Source organism: Sycon ciliatum, chromosome 3 (assembly GCF_964019385.1).
Source record: "Sycon ciliatum chromosome 3, ocSycCili1.1, whole genome shotgun sequence".
Classification (NCBI taxonomy): domain Eukaryota; kingdom Metazoa; phylum Porifera; class Calcarea; order Leucosolenida; family Sycettidae; genus Sycon; species Sycon ciliatum.
In genome coordinates, this window is record NC_088645.1 from 28981831 (window position 1) to 29001956 (window position 20126).

The 20126-nt window shown below is 45.7% G+C and overlaps 1 protein-coding gene and 2 long non-coding RNA genes across 3 annotated transcripts; 1 reads left to right on the forward strand and 2 right to left on the reverse strand.

The window, feature by feature from the left end:
- The first annotated feature begins 390 nt into the window (after nucleotides 1-390).
- LOC135812980 (uncharacterized) lies at nucleotides 391-3957 on the forward strand. Its single transcript, XM_065326198.1, has 2 exons — nucleotides 391-2781; nucleotides 3926-3957. The coding sequence occupies exons 1-2, from the start codon at nucleotides 414-416 to the stop codon at nucleotides 3955-3957; spliced, it is 2400 nt and encodes a 799-aa protein (XP_065182270.1). The 5' UTR covers nucleotides 391-413.
- A 4441-nt stretch (nucleotides 3958-8398) lies between these two features.
- LOC135812641 (uncharacterized) lies at nucleotides 8399-10053 on the reverse strand. The gene is made up of 2 exons (XR_010552890.1): nucleotides 9504-10053; nucleotides 8399-8965 (listed from the first exon to the last, which is right to left on the reverse strand). It is a non-coding gene; the product is annotated as an uncharacterized LOC135812641 (long non-coding RNA).
- A 3609-nt stretch (nucleotides 10054-13662) lies between these two features.
- On the reverse strand, nucleotides 13663-18363 carry LOC135811942 (uncharacterized). The gene is made up of 2 exons (XR_010552725.1): nucleotides 17965-18363; nucleotides 13663-14505 (listed from the first exon to the last, which is right to left on the reverse strand). It is a non-coding gene; the product is annotated as an uncharacterized LOC135811942 (long non-coding RNA).
- Between the last annotated feature and the right edge of the window lie 1763 nt (nucleotides 18364-20126).

The following is a 20126-nucleotide window of genomic DNA, read 5'->3' on the forward strand; positions in this document are numbered from 1 at the left end:
ATACTTGCAAAAAGTTTAATGGTCTTCACGAAAGAAAAACGGAAATCGGTAGCAGATGTTTTATCTGCTTGCGGGATGGTCACAGTGCCCGCCAATGCAAAGACCCATGGGCTTGCTTCCATTGCAAGAGAAAAACACACCATCGCAGCATTTGTCCCACACTGTTTTCAAACACGACGGACAACCCATCAAGACAATCAGACAGAGCAAAAAGCCCAGGGCAAAACACAACGGCAGCACTTAGTGTTAATGCAGAGGAATTTATTCCTGCCAGCAGTGCTATGCTCTCCGCAGGAGAAAATGTAATAAAGCAGTGTGGTACGACAGTGATTGCAAATCGCCATGGCAACGAATTACAGAATGCAAGATTAATGTTCGACACAGGGTGCAGTCGTTCTTTCATTACCAAGAAAATGGCAAAAGAACTCAATCTGAAATTCACGGGTCGGGAAACGTTGTCCCTGGCGGGGTTTGGTGACAGTAAGCGCAAATCGCAACAGCTCAATGTGGTTGAAATTCAAGTACAGTTTTTGGATGGGTCCTCACAAACCCTCACGGTCAATGTTGTGCAAACCATCTCCTGTCCGGTCAGAAAATACCCGATCGACCCTGAGAAATACCCAATGCTAAATCGTGTACATTTGGCGAACTCGCTCAGCCAGCATGCAGAAGATGTAACCATTGATTTACTGGTCGGCAATGACTACTACTTTGACGTAATGGGCAATGAGCACATTCGCCTCGACGACGGCTTAATGCTCCTAGACTCTAAAATTGGGTTTATCCCCTCGGGGAGAATCCTGATGGAAAGCCAAGATCATGAAGCGCCCGTAATGTTGGTTTCGGGCATACGGTTACCCGAAACGAGCATGCCTGGATTTACCATCGAAAACTTTTGGAAAACCGAATCAATTGGCATTGAAGATCCCCTGGAGGATAAATCTCAAGATGAGCAAGCAATGGAGATTTTCGACAACAGCGTCGACTTCAAAAATGGGCGGTATGAGGTCAAGTGGCCACGGAAGCAAGACGCTACGGAACCACCACGCAATTTCGCTCTGGCTTTCGGTCGCCTGCAGTCTCTCATGAAACGAAGGGCAGGCAAGCCACAGGTCAAACTCAAATACGATGAAACAATCAGAAATCAGGAAAAGATGGGCATAATCGAACGGGTCCCCAATGCCGGTCCAGAAGGGACTACGCAACGGGCACATTACTTGCCACATCACTGTGTAATCAAACCGGGTAAAACCACAACGAAAGTCCGCATCGTGTACGATGCCTCCGCCAAATCCAGCAAGGAGCAAAAAAGCCTCAATGAATGTCTGCTCAGAGGGCCGGTCCTTCTTCCAGACTTAGCTGGTTTGCTACTTCGATTCCGCATGCATGATATTGCCATTGTTAGCGATATCGAGAAAGCCTTTCTGCAAGTTGGCCTCGCAGAGGCAGACCGAGACACAACGCGGTTCCTGTGGTGGGATGACTTGGATGGGCCTTGCACCAAGGACAATCTTGTCACTTATCGGTTTTGCAGGATACCGTTCGGGGTAATCTCCAGCCCATTCCTGCTGAGTGCAACTATCAACACGCACTTAAAACGAACAGACAACGAAATTGCGAAGATGATTCTCGGTAACACGTACGTCGATAATGTTATTGTTGGAGCCAATACAGTAGATGAAGCCAAACGTATTTATGATCAAACAAAGCAAGTGTTTACTCAGGCGTCCATGAACCTCCGTGAATGGGCTTCGAACAATTCCGACTTCCTCTCTCACATTCCAGAATTTGACAAAGTTTCCGACACGGTTATGACCGTACTTGGTATGGAATGGTGTACACCCACCGATCAGATTTCGTTGGTCGGTCATGACGTTGAGCACGTGATCGTTCGGACCAAACGCCAAATGTTGCAGGTCATCTCAAAGTTCTTTGACCCAATGGGCCTGCTATCTCCAATACTGTTGCAACCGAAAATCCGGATTCAAAACCTGTGGAAATTGAAATGCGACTGGGACGACATCCTCCCAACAGAAATTATAAATAAATGGAAAGCAGTCACAGGTGATCTAAAGCAGATCCACGAAATTCAAATTCCGAGACGGATGACAGTCGCACACTCAGGGGCAGTCACATACACACTTCACTGTTTTTGTGATGCCTCTCACACCGCATATGCAGCGTGTGTGTACCTTGCGGTTGTCAACAAGCAGTCAGGTTGTGACTCTTGTCATATTGTGTTTAGTAAAACCCGCCTAGCCCCCATCAAGGAATTAACAATACCGAGACTAGAATTAATGGCGGCCTTGATCGGTATTCGGCCGTTACGATTTGTAGTCTCACAATTGAATTTCTCGGAACAACCCAGGCTGGTGCTGTGGTCTGATTCGCAATGTGTGTTACATTGGATCAAGAAACCTGAAAAACACGGTACATTTGTGGACCGGCGCTTGAATGAAATCCGGTCTCTGTCGTCGGTTGAGTACCGATATGTGGACACAGCTGAAAACCCCGCAGACACTCCTTCTCGCGGGGCCACTGTGGACACACTGAAAAATAACAAGAACTGGTGGCACGGGCCCCAGTGGATTAACAATGAGAAAGGTTGGCCATCGGTGTTGGTGATTCCTGCGAACACCGTGGAGTTGGAAAAGTCTGCCAACACCTTACTGGCGGCGGCGGAGGGTCCTACGGAGTACCCGATGATAATGAATTTAGAAAGGTATTCGTCTTGGGGAAAGCTGATACGTGTCTCAGCATATGTTTTGAGAGCCATAGAACGTATGCGTGGTAATAAATGTAATGGGTTTCTCACATCAAAAGAAATCAAGAATGCTACAATGGTCTGGCTACGATATTTGCAACGTACGGAATTTCCAGACACGCTCAAGTTAATTCAGAAGGGAAAGCGAAATGATCTAGCCAACAAACTCGGCCTGTTCATGGATGAAAACGAAATAATGCGGTGCAAAGGACGGCTGGAAAATGCAAATATACCGCTACGGTCTAAATTCCCAGTCCTAATACCCAAACACGGAATAATCACAACTTTGCTAATTGAAGAATGTCACAAACGGCTAATGCATGGCGGTGCGAGTCATACACTGATGTTACTTCGTACTGAATATTGGGTACCGCAAGGACGGTCAACGGTGCAGCGTATCCTTAAACAATGCAATGTATGTCGCAAGGCAGAGGGTGGCCCATTCAAAATGCCACGGCTGGCACCCCTACCACGCGATCGGTTAACTACATCATGTGCCTTTTCGTATACCGGCTTGGACTACTTTGGGCCAATGTACGTGAAACAATCAGGAGTAACTACTAAGGTATGGGTTTGCTTATTCACTTGCCTAACTACTAGAGCAGTACATTTGGAATTAGTCGATGACATGACTGCTGCTGCATTTATGCTTGCATTGAGAAGATTTGTTTCAAGACGAGGAACACCCAATCGAATATTGTCGGATAATGCATTGCAGTTTAAAGTGGCTAAGGAAGCAATAGAACTTTTGTGGGATACAATTTCGCAAGATGCAGATGTACATTCATACTTAAGTGCTACTGGATCTAGGTGGACATTCATTGTGGAGCTGTCCCTTTGGATGGGCGGCATCTACGAACGAATGGTGCAGGTCGTTAAGCGCGCCCTGCGTAAGTCAATTGGTCGAAAATGTTTGTCCACAACGGAATTAACCACGGTTCTTGCAGAAGCGGAAGCAATAGTCAATACGCGGCCACTATTGTATGTGGGAGACATGGTGGATGGTGACGATATCCTCACCCCATCTCATTTTGTAACAATGAATCCCAGGCTAGGGGTGCCTGCAATTAGTGTAATGGACGATACTGACTATAATAATCAGCAAAGCTCGGCGCAGACTTTGGTGGAAACGTATCGTGTTGGTGCCACTATCCTTTCCAGCTTTTGGAAACTGTGGCAGACCGGCTATCTGAGTAGTTTGCGTGAACGTGGAAGTTACCGGCTGCCCGAGAAGCGAGGTGCCGTAGAGCGTGAGCCAAGTACAGGGGATATCGTACTAGTGAAAGAGGAAAGGATGCCACGCGGCACTTGGAAAATTGGGAAAATTAACAAAATACACCGGAGCAACGACAATAATGTAAGGTCAGCAACAGTTGAATTGCCAAGCGCCAAGACGGTAAGGCGACCACTCAATTTGCTGTACCCGATGGAACTGAATATTAACCCATTCAGCGCTACTGGGCCTTGCCTATGGTGCTCTGCATATAAAATGCTAAAAACAGGGCCAATAGCAAGTTCTAAAACTCCAGGGTTCTGGCAACTGGGGTCCTCAAATATTTTGGAAAGGATTGCCAAGACTATCAACCACAGGGTGACAGAATCGATACAGTCCCCAAAAAGAATAGCGCCTCACAATAGGGGACGCAAGTTTGCTCAAATTGCGTGAAATACGCCAAATGCGTGAAATTGCAGCTAAAAGATCGCTGAAAAGAGAAGAAAAAAAGACGCGCAGTGTTTCCAAGCGGGATTCGAACCAACGACCTATCGTACAAGAGGCAGGATCATGATCCAACTGACTAACAGTGCTTTTACACACCAAATAGTGCCAGAAATCACTATATATCCCATGACGTCTATAGACGTCATCCCGCGCATGGGGGGCATTTTCAATGACGTCTATAGACGTCATCAGCGTTCAATGGGTTAATAATAATGGAAAAAACAATGAAAAAAACGATTCGGCAAGCAACGGTTCGGCGGACGGCGGCACGGTAACAAACAACAACGGCGCTGCAGATAATGATCAGCAGCTAATCCAAAATGACGGCGGTACAGTGCACGGCGGCACAGAAGTGAAAGCAAGAGGCAAGCGGCAAGCGGCCAAGAAGAGTGCAATTTGAATTTACAGTATTTACAATTTGTCTTTACGTCGCACTCTTACCTAAGGTATATCCCAGGAGCGATAGGGTCCAGGTCCGCTGCCCATAGCTAAGTTCTAGGTATAGTAAGTATTTGTAGTGAGGTAGCTTGACACATGACTAGCTTCGCTCTATAATCTTGTTCTGAAATGAATTGCATGTGTGGAATTATGATCTCTTCGATCGAACTGTCGATTTATTTGAACTGCATTTTTCTGATTTATTTATTTTCCTTTTTTGCATGCACGCACTGGCAGCGCTCCATTGGAGCCGCGATACGCGATAGCGGGATCGCTACGCGCGTACGATGCACTTCCCAAACTGGCTGGCTTTTGCACGCAGCAAAATCATGATAATCTATTTTTGGTTTCACATTTTTGCACACAGTACGCTGGCACGGCATGCGTACGCTGCCGTGCGAGCGAATCCTTTTTCGGAGCGCTCTGTTGTAGTGCTTCGTGTCCTTCTCTCGGTAGTTTTCTCTCTCCAAGCAGGGTTCTTTATGTGGTGAAAGAAGTGACAACGAACCAGGTCTCTCTCCCATCTTGAAGTTGTCGCGGCAGCTGCTGGCCAGCTGTCCGCGACAGTGTGTGCATGATTGTACAAGTATAAAGTGAAGTGTTTTACCACAGGGCGCATGAACCGCAAGCGTACCGCGTCCACTCGCCAGTTGTGAACACAGCTTAAGAACGACCAGGTTAGAATGTCACCAAGGACAGCATAGCAATGTATACACGCTGGCTCAACTGTGCATAGACTGTAGTACATTAAAATATGAACAGTCTAGTCTACGAGACTGAACCACAGTTCTTCGCATTCCATAGGAGACTGCAGGACAATTCTTACAAAAGCTCAAAGTTTGACGCATTTATGGCCAAAAGCTAGAAGGCCATCTGAAGGGTTGCGCAACGCCCAGAGTGTACTTGAGTGACTCGACTGGATTTTACTGAGCATGAACTGTAGCTGCTCTCCAAGCATACAATAATCCTGAGACACCTGTGCTGCACGTCGACACTGCACGTGCAGCTACCAGCAGACCTGGCTTAGTTTAGCTGTGGGCAGGCGATTGCAATCAATCAAAACATTAGGCACACGTCCTACCAACAATTATTACTTCCATAAAGACTCGCAGTATAATTATGCTTACTGAGCTCTTACCGTATGAAACAGTGAGAGGCTGTCGATACTTCAGACTTCCTCTTGTTGATCCATCCTCCCTGCCCTGCTGCTGGTACGCTGAATTCATCCGCAAGGCCAGCAGGAACCACATTCAACTGAAGTGTACTCCACTCCATCATTCCTGCTTCAAGTTAGTTGTCAGCCGAGTTTTTCAAGTGAAATCCTTCAGGCTGTGAAGGGTCATCTCCCTTCCTAGTTTACCATGGCTTACAGTTTTGCTCTTTTTGTTCCGGTCGTTGCCAAAAGCTGCAACAAAACTCCAGAACTGTCCATCATGTTTGTCACGGATGGTGTGAAGCGAACTGATGTTGAAAACGACGTGTTTGCTCCAACTCGACGTGAGTCTACTGAGTACTGTAGCTTGCTACATTGTACATTGTAGCAATGTAGGTACCTAGCCTAGGTACAAAGGTGACGCCGGGTCGAAGCTGTTGCGTGGCGTGACCATGGTGATGCACCGAAAAGTCCTTCGCCAAAAAAAGCACCATGAAAAAGGCATGAGCACAGCACTCGTAGATGTACTCAGCAGCACGGACAAGCTACAACAGTACAACTACAAGCTCAGCTAGCTGCATGCACTGGTGTTGTCATAGCCACTAACATGGTGGCGCTACTTTTTTTGGGGTCAGGAAATCATTTTTGGCTCAGAAGATCGGATCTCTCCCGGCCCTGCATGGTGCCAGTGGTGTCTGGGTACGGGTGGTCAAGATAGGTGCTTGGGAATCTTATGATAAGGCCACACTGCAGAAGGTCTGTGGTTCGACTCACCCGACCGACCGTACATTTTTCAGCCCGACCGTAACTTTTTTTCGGCGGGCTGTCGATCGTGTGACTGACGTACGTGGACTGAACACGTCCACGTCTACGTGCTGTGCAGCGTGAGTGTACGTCTGCGGACGCAGGCGCGCTAGGCGGCTCCTTTTGGACTTGACTTGTAGTTGTACTGCAGTGCAGTGCAGTGAGTGGTACGACTGCTGCCTTGTGCTGGTAGTAGAGTCTACTCGATACGACCACGGGCAGACTGGCGAGACTTATTTTGAAGTGACCGTCCGGTTGAAAGCTATTGCCTCGTTCCAGATTAAGGACGGCCTTCTGTTTTGGGATGAAGGACAGACGAGATTGCACTTTCCTCGTGTATTGGGAACGATATTTCACCTGTACCGGTAAGGTGCTGCTCCATGTGTGTGTTGTGCGCCATCTATGGATCTGCCACATCGATCGATTTTGCTGCGCGATCTGTCGATCGACAGATCGCGCAACAATCGATCGATCGCGCAAAATCGATCGATCGCGCAACAAAAAAAAGAAACCAAATCGATCGATTGTGAGCTGGGCGCGGAGTAGGTATTTTACTACTCCCTTGTGAACGGCATCATCGTAATCAGTACTCGCACTGGTACGAGTACCGTGCTTGCGACTGGCTGCAATTAATGGGGCTGTTAAGTGTGACGTCACGGCTCCTTCGATACGCATAGCAACGGAGAGCACTGGGGACAAACAAAAGTCGCGTCCTCTGGATGGAACCAGATGTCAAGGGCAACAGCATCTAAATGACTGGAGAGACAGCAGTTTTTCTTTGCTTTTTCTTCAAGCGATTGTTGTCGCTCTTTACTCCTTGTTCTTTCCTCTACAAAACTCCTGTAGTTGTCGAGTGCCTTCATGATGGCTGTGAAATTGGCTGCCCACAGTAAAACTCCGTGTTTGAGAGTGCTTTGAAGATGTTTCACGTCCTGATGGATCAAAGTATGAGCGCTCCTTGTGGATTCGATTATAATTATATAGGTGAGTTGTTCAAGAAATCAGTGTCTTCTTTCTGTCTCTGCCCTCACGCTGGCACAATATCAGCCTCTATAATCCATGACAGCTCGCACCTCCCGTAAACTGCATGACTTAGATATATATCTTCGCCCTCCGTGGTGATTGAAGACCCATGGAAGAATTTATTATGTTCAGAATGATGTCCTAAGAATATAAAATAAAATAATGCTGGGGAATTGTCATAGGGTATTTTTGGAAGGATGGAGACAGAGAGAGAGAGAGAGCACTGTTTGAAGTGTTTGTCTCACTGCAATTACTCCAGATTATTGAATGTTGTATGATCTACTCTATATTTTCCACAATGGTTTTCCTGATTTGCGGGATCTCTTCTTTTGCTGTTTGCGTGTTTACAGGAAGTGGCTGTCTGGTGTAACTGCACCAGATCCTGGGGAAATTAAGTCAGATGCAGTAGCAGGGTCGTCCAGTGATGCAACACTGCCGTTCTGTGTGCAGCGTTACCGCTAACACCCCCGGCGAAAACACAAAAAATACAAACACGTGAAAAGACTACAGTATTGACCGTTCTGCTAATAAATGCATGACTGCTCCGACAGTCGATAATCGAAACACAGAGCACCAGCATGATGTTTTCATATTGAGAACCACACAACAGCTCAACTCTCAAGCCCAAAAATTGATGAATACAAAATAATACAGAGCGACGCCACAAGAGATCATCCGGCAACCAAACAAACCTGGGTCTAATGCACTGAATAGTCCTGAAATACGCAGGCCCGACAAAGCAGTGCAAGCACATAATGTTACAAGGTACATGCATTGCAGAACAAAGTGTAACCAAAGATACACAGGGTTATAGCTGCACACTTGTGCATGTGCTCGCTCAGCCCAAGAACACACGATCATGATGATAGAAACAATCCGGGGGAAACACGCTAACACCGAAGTAAGCATCAACACGTAAATAGTGCAGCTCTGAAAAAATTATATTGACATGTACATTGGTGTGTCGAGTAGTATCAGGCTTGAATAATCATCCAACCAAGACTTCATCAGGTCCCAGACGCTGAGATCGCACGCCGAATGCGAAGTGCATCTAGCCTTGAACCTGTCGCACAAGGCACACATATATGGCAAAATGACATCCACTCTGATTATTTCCAGAGGCCAATCATGACAGAACACAGAAATGAAACCACGGGCTCAACGAAGTAAACGCAAAGGAAGTTAGTCAAAATAATCCATGCAGTGCTCTTTTAATTGCAGCGCTGATTGCAGTGTTGCGTCATAGCCCGATACCCGCTGAGCACAGACACAACTCCATTCGTCAGGGGCAAGACATACTCTTTTGGAATAAAGTCATAAAGTACAGCGTTCCAATGACATTATGGACACCTCGTGCAAATGCATGGTCTGTTCATCTGGCCGACTTGGCCACGCATGAGAGTGTGTGCATGTACATGCGCGCGCTTGCGCGCGCGCGCGCACACACACACACCATGCATTCGGTGCGTATGGTGTACCAGTTGCGGGACAATGAAGATGGAATCATTATCATGATGTTACATGTACATCTACAGTGTATGTTTGAGTGTAAAGTAAATTGTATTTTATTGCACATTTCTTCGACACAACTAATTACTTACTTCACATGTTCGCATTTCTCATAATCGATCCACCTGCACTCCGTATCAGTCGAGGAAAAATTCTCCCAGATATACACTAGTCACCACAGCCATGTGATGACATTGGGATGGGTCCCAAGCACGATTGCACTCTCTAGTTACAATACATTTGGCCAGATTATCTGTGAAGACAAAATGCAATGCATAGCGGCAATCGATGGATGAAGAGAGAGTTTGTAAATACCTATATCTTTCCACTTGTTCAGGAGCTTACCTTTTGGAGTTCACATCATTTACACGATCTCTCATGCTGTCTTGCACCTTGGTTTTGTTGACCATGGATGCGCCATCCCAGAAAACATTCTACAGGAGCTACTAATGCAGAGAGTTTTTCACGCTCGATCTCGGCGATCTACCTTGTCACGCCAATAAAATCCTCCGTGACACTGGCTACAGTCACAAGAGACGTCTCAGTAAGGTAATGAGCACGACAACATCGTCGAGATCAAGGACAAAGAGAAAACAAAACACTCACTGAAAACAGCAAAGAAGAAACGAAGAAATGTACACGATTCCTATATGTTGCCACTGGCAACTGGTTCGGTGGAGACGACGCTACTTTTGTTTGTCCCCAGTGGGATCGTTGTTATGCGTATCGAAGGAACTGTGACGTCATCACTTAACAGCCCCATTGCATGCACACCACTCAGTAAACAGTAGATGACGATTCTTTGAAGAAGTAATGGTTGACGTTGTCGAAAATTCAGACCCACTGGAGGCGTTCCACAGCCTGGAGCCCGCTGATAAGGATTTTGATGTGACTTGAGTAAGTACTAAAGTGATGTCAACACTAGTTCTACGTACTCTCAGTCTCTCTCTCTCTTTTTTCGGCGTCAGACATTGAGTGGGAGATATAGATGACTGGATTTCGTTTGTAAAATAATGAGTAATTTCTGCAATTTGTGATCGAATCAGCATGCTGTCAGCTGTACCAGTCCACATCCCATCGTAATCAGCGACCAGGCCAAGCGTGATATTTGCCTTGGTATTTCACTATGTGTGGTGAGAAGACGTCCATTCACGTCTGAGAAATTCATTTGCAAATGGGAAATCAACAGGCCTGTATTAGTATGGGCAGAATTCATCACCCGGGCCGCTATTGAAGCTTTGCACAGTTGTCAATGTCCAACGGCCTATTTATACGAAGACCTGTGGTGGCTACGTGATTCTCTTAAACCTGTGATCATGTTTTCCAAGATCATTTCAGTAGCAGACATATGAAACGCTACGCCGGGCCTGAGCCCGAGGCAATGTACGGACGTGGCCGTGCTGCACTGAACCGCGTGGCATCATCGTCACGTATGATGGAGTCAACATGACTGCGCCCTGCATATGCATCATACATCTGATAGTACGTTTATTGCCCTATCCTTGGAGAGTGGGCCAACAGGGAAGGCTGGGTTTCCGACTTGGCTTCACCTATAATGCTCATGATTGAACACGCTCTTGGAGAATAAATGTAGAATCCGGCTGAACATTGAAACCAGATAGCATCGCGTTTCTGCGCTGCACCTCACAACACCATTGATATACAACCAGGAAGAGCTGGGAACTTGAGGGAAGTGACGGAAAAGTCAAAGAGGAAGTGAAGAAGATTGAAGAAGAGGATCAGTAATCATCAAGGAGGCCAAAAAGAGGTCACCTACGAGCCAAATGGCTCTTGATGTGATGATGTGCAGGCAGGTATGCTGGAATTGGATAGACTCTTTTGGTCAATTTTTGGCCTATCCCACATCTTTCTACCGCAGCTCTGGCAGATTGATTGGTACTATACCCCTGAATTTATACATTTCTGAGCTCTGTGACACGTTACCTAGCTCGTGAATGTCGTCTTTCAGCCATTCATCATTGCTTATTTTGACATTTGATGAGGAGCCGATCATGACTATTTTTGAGGATGCGCATGTCAGAACGCTTTGTTGTGACATGCTCATCTAAAAGATTTTGCAACTGTTTCTATTGAATACCTATAATAGTAGTACGAAATAATTAGGGCTCAAACGGTCACGGTTTTACCCCGAACGGTTAACTGCTAAGCTAACGGTCGGTTTAACGGTTATAACCTATAAGCCATGGCAATCCTGCGGACTCTTTTTTAACCGTTTATTTGACTATACTCATTCAAAAAATATACCCTATTCAGTACAACGCACACATGTACGTTCTCTTGCATGCTCATTCATACCTATGATACTCTCACACGAAGAGACCAGATATGACCGAGTTGACAGCCCAGAAATTGCGTACGCGTGCGACAGGCTGCGAAAGTGCATACTTTGCAACGACCTGATACATGAAAAATTGACTGAAAAGTTACTGCGTAGCCGTTATCTTTATCGGTTAACCGTTAATTCTTCGTAACCGGTCTGCAACCAGTTAATCGGACTAACCGTTTGAGCCCTAGAAATAATGGTTGCGACTTTGGCGATAATTATTACGAAAGGGTTTGCTCCCCACACTGGAGCTCGCGCTATTCCGTCGACTTGACAAAAATACCCGAGCCCGCTACCCGACCAAACCCCTACCCGTTGCAGCCCTGATTTTTTTTCGTCGGACTGGCCCCTTTCTATTCCCTCAACAAACAAAGGAATTATATAATGAACACTGGATCACTTATTATTCTGCTCGGTGCATGGACCAGTACAGGAACCGACACTCAATACAGTCAACTTCGCTTATAACGACACTGGGCAGGGCATCAAAAAGGTGTCCTTATTCGTGAAGTGTCGTTATACCCGAAGTCTCATTATATGTATTACACTGGGATGGGACTTTGCTCTGGGCATGGAAATTCTGTCGTTATTCGCGAATTGTCGTTATATCCGCAGTCGTTATTAGCGAAGGTGACTGTACTTACTGTTATGTTGATGGATGGATGTGGTTTATAGGATCGCTCTTCCGAACGAGAACACTGTTTCTGGTTCATTGAAGTAGGGATACTGTGCATGTATTATAATGTGCATGCTTAGCTACAAGATGAAATGGATCCAGCCATTGAGTAAGAGAAGAGTTTCAATATTTTAATTCTATTAAAGTATACACCCGGTTCCAAAATAACGCACGTGCCCTTGCATACGCCCAGGAAATCGAGCCTGCTATTATATACACCCGGGACCTATACACGGGCTTTTACGGTAACGTTATAATTATCTCAATGTTCCGGGTACGGCTATTTACCATGATGTGGGTATAATACTGGACATACATGTAGTCTGTTTTCTATTTTGCTGCTCCTTGTTCTTTGGTGCGATTGGTGGCTCGGAACAGGCAGACATTATTTACCGATATAAACGCACAGGTCACATTGTAGAGTGCAGACCACCTAGTGCTTTGAAGATTCACTGCGATATTCCCATAATGTTATAATACATGTATGAAAATCAGCATCATTTTCTGTATGTTAAATGCCACAAATTGTTAGGCTTCACCGTAATATCAAGAGTACATAACCCCTCTTGGTAATATCCATGTTCAGTGTTCCGTTCACATCGGTTCATGCTGATCACCCGAAAGTGTCGTCTAAACAGGATATAGGGGTGTGCGGATAATGCTCGAAAAGCTGTAAAATTGGCAGAACCATACAAACCTTATGGCGGGCAATTCCTCGAATTCTGCTCCATTTCTTTATCCACATACCAAACATGCATGAAACTTACCAGAAAAAGTACTGAATTCTGCCAATTTTTCTGCCCGCATATGCCTAACAGGATATGTCCGCGCCGCGGGGATTATTTTTCAAATAATCTCCTCAGTGTCATGTACATAATTGTCGCCGGTCGCAGCGGCTTCACAAAACGTAGACTTTCCCAGCCCCCCCCCCCAAACACAAAATACAATTGAAGCATATGCAATGAAACGTATGCATTGGGAAATTGGATTGCAGTAAAACCCGTGTTTGCCGGACCCTGTACCAAGCGGAATCCTGTATTTACCGGACAAAATTTCATGCACCAAAGTGCTGTGGATCGAAAGTGCATTCCTGGATCAAGCGGGGTCCTGTCACATCAGGACAGTTTTCGCTGCACCAAGGGCGTCTTGTCAGGGCAGGCTTTACTATAGTGAAGTTTATAGTGAATTGTACTCCAAGTAACTCGTGAGTCCACACACAATGGTCATGCAGTACAAAGCCGAAAAGTCCCTTTCAAGACAGAGTGACAGACAGGAGTCGTCACTAGAAGGGCTGATCAACCAACACAGAATACTACAGTGGTGCTCAATGAAGTCCAATGAAGCGAGTGAATGCCGTGCGGAACGTTGTGCAGCTGTGAACACTGGGCTGTCAACTGGCACAGGGCGCACACTTGACTCACACAATATTAACATTGAGCATCAACGTAGCATAATAATAGCAGTGAAAAAGAGTAGAGTCAAATACGCGATGAGCGATAGTGTAGAGTCTAATACTAAAGGCAGAAATAGAGTAATGCCATCAAGTGCGAGATAACATGTTAGGAGCATTAACGTGTGATTGTGAAGCTTACTTTAAAGCGGGATGTTGAGTCTACAGTGCACCATGGGCACAGCGAGATCATGTTATGTGTGAATGGTATACCGTAAAGTACCGCCAGAGCGCCCCGTCTCGCGAGAGCGCCCCACCTTGATTTTACAGCCAGGGTCCAGGGAAAGGAAAATCGTACGGCAGAATGCAACGAAGTGTGTATGGTGTACTAACGTCAGAGGAAGGTTTTTGTGTGGAGCTCGTGTCCGCTCGAAGGTACGGATTGTCTGCACAACGTGCAATATGTGTACGAAGTTCGTGTCGTATGACCTACAGACGGGAGACCACCTACACAATACGACCACGAAAGGACGAGATAGTGGGGCGCTCTGGCGGTACTTTACGGTACTAGTAATCAAATGGATGCAAAACATATAGATGTCGTGATACACCATGCCTGATTCGTGGCTGGAAGCCGTGAGCTCAGTGCTTGGGGCTAGTGGGATTCCTCTAGCTTTCAGAATCCTGCATGAAAAAAGGTAAAAGAAAGTGAAGGTACAATAATAGTAAGGTGATGTAAGCCTCTTGGTTTCGCGAACGAATTTCATCATTAAATTCATGGCATGGGAACGACGCTACAGAAGTATACAAAAGCTGAGCCATCCTCTAAAGAAAGTCCACTTTCGTGAATCTCATCTTGTCAGCAGCACCATGCTATTTGTATGGGAGAATTGCCTTCGTACAGTGCTGCCCAATGAAATCCTGAAATCAAGTCGCGTCACTCAAGTACCGGGCGTTGCGCAGCCCTAGACCTGCGAACACTGGGCTGCGAAATGGTGCAAGGCGCAAACTTGAGTGACACGACTGGATTTCATTGAGCAGGACTGTACATTCAAGGCACCTGCACTTCCTATTACAGTGTAATGTTCTTATTTTACAGGAATATTCCCAACTGGGCCTAATGTCTTCTGAGGCTGCGTTTACACGACAACGCACGGCCATTTTCCGTTTTCAGTCCCGCATTTCTTTTTTCATTTTCGTGCGTTTACACGATCAAAGCTGATCCGAGGTGGTCTCGGTTTGTATCGTTTTCTCGCGTCTACACGGGAGCAAAGGATCCGCAAAAGTTCGTCATGTGCCGAGTGTTGTCGTGGAAGCACCAATCACACTCAAGGAATAATCGAAAACAGGCCACACACCAGCACTCGTCACATGACGAAAATTGTAAAAAAAAGAGTTTTATTGTCGGATCCGTGTGAACGGCCGAAAACGGAACAAACGTGACGGAAACGAGGCCAGCAAACCGTTTCGACTGTTTACACACCCAAATTTATCCGGCAGAACATTTCCGTTTTCAAATTCTTCCACCTTGGCCAGCGTTTTGGTTCTCTTCCGCTTTGGTGTACAACTATTACGTTTTGCTCCGCGTACCGTGTAAATGAACCATGCATCCGAAAGGATTTAGTTGCGCTTTCACCCCCAGCGTTGTCGTGTATACGCAGCCTTAGATGGTGCCCAAGGTATTCATTGAGTTCCTGCAACTTCATTTGAAATGAACTGGAAAAGTGCGAAGGGATTCGAGGAGGACATTAAAGCAGTCAGCTCCAAGAAATGAAATTGATTCGTGAATTCAATTATAATGATGTTCACACCTACATGTACATGTATGCAATAACTAGGTATCACACTTCATCTTACAGGCGAGACCTCACTATATATTCTCTGGGGTACGGCAAGTGTTATGCTTTAGAGAGGTCCATGTTATAGCGAGTTGGGCACATAATATAAACCATATATGTCAAAGTTAGGGCTGCGGTTAACCAAAAGGTTATAGGCTAGAACCAAGAGTAGATAAACAAGAGTGTGCAACTCCGGGATGGGTTGGCCCGTGGCGGAATTTTTTGTTGACGTAATCTTTTCTATGACGCATGCGCTGAGGGTCTTTTGGAAAGTTTGCATCGTGCACTTTGCCGGGCTTTACATTACAAGGTCGGTGCCCAGTACGTGCTCTCACGCTGTTCTGCGTCAAAATGCGCGTTTTTCTGAAAAAAGGTGACGTCTACAAAAAATGCTGCCACAGGCAGGGGTATGTGCAGATTGTGCAAAAGAGATCCAGAGTTGCACACTCTTGTTTATCTACTCTTGCTACAACCTATAAGAGATAAACTGTACATGTAGCCTGTATTCATGTACCATTGCTGGCAGCTGTACATGACTGTAAATCCATGTATCCATGGTACCATGACCTCACACACTGCCAAAACAATCACTACAATATGTATAATACTCATAAAAGGACACATTTCAGGCTCATTACAAATGTCTTGAAAGTTTTTGTCTTCACAAGTATACTTTATGAGTATTATGAGTATTATCGCATTTTTGTCTCAGACGAAACTGTTTACAATATGTATAGTGGATGCATATTATATTTTGCTCAGTTTTCCAGAGCAGGTTCAACAAAGAGTGAATAACAACTAAATAGAGCGGTTGCCAGTTGACAAACCCCCTTTATATTTACAATGCAGTTGCGTGAATGTCCACTACTTTCTGAACGAAAGGTTCAACATATTTTAATATTTTGTATGCTCCATTGGGCTTCGGATTGCACCATCACCTTGTCATTTAATCAACTCAACCTCACCATGAGCATACGCAAGCATCACTAATATGGGGAGCAACCCCAGAGATGAGGGAGATACACGCCGTACATCCATTGTGCACAGTACTGACAGGGTACGCACATGCTGTCACGTATATTATGTACAGCGGACATTGAAAGAAAATAACCGATTAACCCATATGCATATGGTTAACTGTTCGTGTATTCTTAACGGTTAAATAACCGGTTAACCTATCTAACCATTTCACCCTAGTCAAAATGGCGCTGTTTGCTTACAGACTACAACTGTATTGCCATCGATCCACACTGATCAATCCAGGAAATGTGCGCATGTTGTACATTTTTAGTGTATTTTATAGTAGTGTGTCTACTGCATGTGTTTCAGGACTGTAACAGTCACACTACAACAAAAGTCCGACACTCCAGAACAACCCCACACAAAATCCTGTGGTCGACCAGCCAACAAACACAGCTCTGGGTTGAATGACGAATTAGTGAAAAACTATAAAGAGAAAAGAGAGGTGAAAGAGAAAACCGCCAACACATCTCCAGAACGACAGAGCCTCACTCTCTCCCTCCCTCCCTCCCTCCCTCTCTCTCTCTCTCTCTCTCTGTCTCTGTCTGTGTGTCTGTCTTTGTCTTTGTCTCTCTCTCTCTCTGTCTCTCCCTCTCACGGCAACTAAAAAAACAACCATATCTCAAACCACACCTCACTCATTTTACGCTGTAGGATGAAGATGAAGGGGAGGTTGGCGATGAGAAGAAGAACACCGCAGGGTTTAAGCATTTATTGTTCAGTGACCCGTGTCGTTTGGCGTATAATGATTCTCGGTTTACAATAGTATTGTTTGTTTTGCAAAGAATTTCAATCAGTTAAAAGTCATAGATGCTGTTTACATTCACAAGCGTAAGCCAGACCGATGCATTCAGAAAGAACATGTCACGGCATCCACATTCTTTCCTTAGCACCGTAACTGTATTTTGCACATATGTTTGTTTTATTCACCCTCTCTCTTTCTCTTTTCTTACAGTTACACTTGTGTTTTATCACACTATAGAATGACTGTGCATGTATTTTATAGATTGCGATTATTATCACTGTCGGGAAGGAAAACACCAATTTTACAGGGCCCTAAAAGTCTGAACGATACCTATGAAATGCACTGTCAAAGCAAACACAAAATATGAATATGCAAGCTCATGCCTGAGGGGAAGATGAGAAGTTGAAACGTGGAGATTTTTCGGACAGGACGAGAATCCGAAGAACCTGGGTGATTCCCTTACTTCCACAATGGGCTAGTGGCTGCATCACAAAAATTATACCTTGCAGTGGGTGCAGAGACAGATCAATAAACACTAACCTGAGCATGAGAGCTGCTCGTATTCATTGCGATCGTCAGGAAAATGGCAGGACGAACGGACCAGAAGAATGTTGGCTATGACAAACAACTGCATATCCAGACGACACACGGCTTGACTATTTGCTTATGACGTTCAGCTTCGAGGTCCAGCACGATGGAATTTTCGGAAGGAACTGACTTTTGAATTATTTGGGGAAGAAGATTGCACTCAGAAAAGGTACCGTAACTGGTTTCTTTCATTTGAAAAGCTGTTCACCAAAGTCCTAAACATACACTGTACGACGTTTCGGAGCTGCTCCAAATCGATCGATTTGTTTTGAATGGTTTCGCCACCGCTTTCCGATCGATCGATCCTTGCGCGATCTGTCGATCGACAGATCGCGCAAGAAAATCGATCGATTTTCCAAATCGACAGAACGCGCACAACAGATCGATTTGTTTTGAATGGTTTCGCCACCGCTTTCCGATCGATCGATCCTTGCGCGATCTGTCGATCGACAGATCGCGCAAGAAAATCGATCGATTTTCCAAATCGACATTAAGCGGGATTCACAGAAGCTTTTTTGCGATGCGACACGCGATGCGACAGCCGCGAAACCGGGAAATCCCCAAATCGCAACCATCGCGGACCCCACGCAACTGCCGCAACAGGGCCATCGCAGGCCATCGCAGAAGTTGAGCTAGCTTGGCTCAACTTTTGCGATGCGATGCGATGCGACAAGCGATTTGGTGTACGATTTTGACCTTTTCTACAGCAAAGTTGTACAAAGGTGCAAGAGTTGCCTTGAAATTTTTACAAGTTGTGTCAAACCGCGCGAATATCATGGTGACGTACCCAAATCAGCAAAACTTTGTCGCATCGCTGACTTCTTCTGTGAATGGTATTTCGCGAGTTCGCATCGCACGCATCCATCGCAGATCGCGTCGCATCGCGTGTCGCATCGCAAAAAAGCTTCTGTGAATCCCTAACGCGCACAACATTTACATGTATTAAAAAATAGATTTAAAAAAAAATCCGCCCGCCCGCCCGTAAAAAAAATGTCCATGTTAGTCGAACCACACACCTTCTTTAGTTTGGCCTAATAATATTATTATCATGTTCGATTCCTGCTGAAATTTCTTTCTTCTCTCTCTATCTCGCCAAGCGGCATTTATCTCGTGCAAGCTAATTACTAATAGTAGATCTACTTAGACATATTAGGCTGTCCCAGCTTCACTGTCAGTTTCAAGCACAGCTTGCGTGTGGCCATTCTACTTTGGATCACACTGTCTTTCAAAGCGTAGGATGAATGACGAGACCCCAGTACGCTCGTAATCCCTTGCACCTTGAAGAGTGAAGATCTGTCGTTGTAAGCAGCGTGGTCGTGAATCTGGTGTCTAAGCCGCCGAGCAGCTATGAAAGGGAATGTCCAGGTGTGCTGCCTATCGTGAAGATGGCGATTCACGGCCCAGGTTCAGTGATGGTGCTGGTCGTGTGTAACCATGCACAAGACATCGGGGTCTGCTGTTAGTAGTTGACGAAGTAGTTGTGCAGTGGACATCCGTCTGAGTATCGTACTACGTTTAGCGCCAGGTCATGTTGCTGCTGGTGGTGGACTGGAGTTTTGCCAGAGAAAGAAGTAGTTCACGTTGACCGTGCAGTCACGACGGAGTGTCATAGAACACAGTCGAGGCAATACTATTAGGAACTGATACTGCCCTGTGCCATGCCTATGCCTGGAGCCTACACACAGGAACTCAAGTGTAGAGATCATGCGAAACTGTTTGCTGAAGAGCATAGCCTGGCACACATATCACCGAGAGTAGATAAACAAGAGTGTGCAACTCGCGGTTGGGTAGGCCCACGGCGGAATTTTTTGCGAGCCTTTCGGAAAGTTGACCCTCGTGGTCTTGGCCGGCTTTACACTACAAGGTCGGTGCCCGGCACGTGCTCTCACACTGCTCTGCGGCAAAATGCGCGTTCTTCTGAAAAAAGGTGACGTCAACAAAAAAGTGGGGGGTATCTGCAGATTGTGCAGGAGAGATCCGGAGTTGCACACTCTTGTTTATCTACTCTTGATATCACCAAGAGTACATGATCCGCAGTACATAACATAATTCTACTCTTGATGTTACATGTATGTGAGCTGCTGGTGTCGTCTCACGTAGTTTGCGAGCGTGAA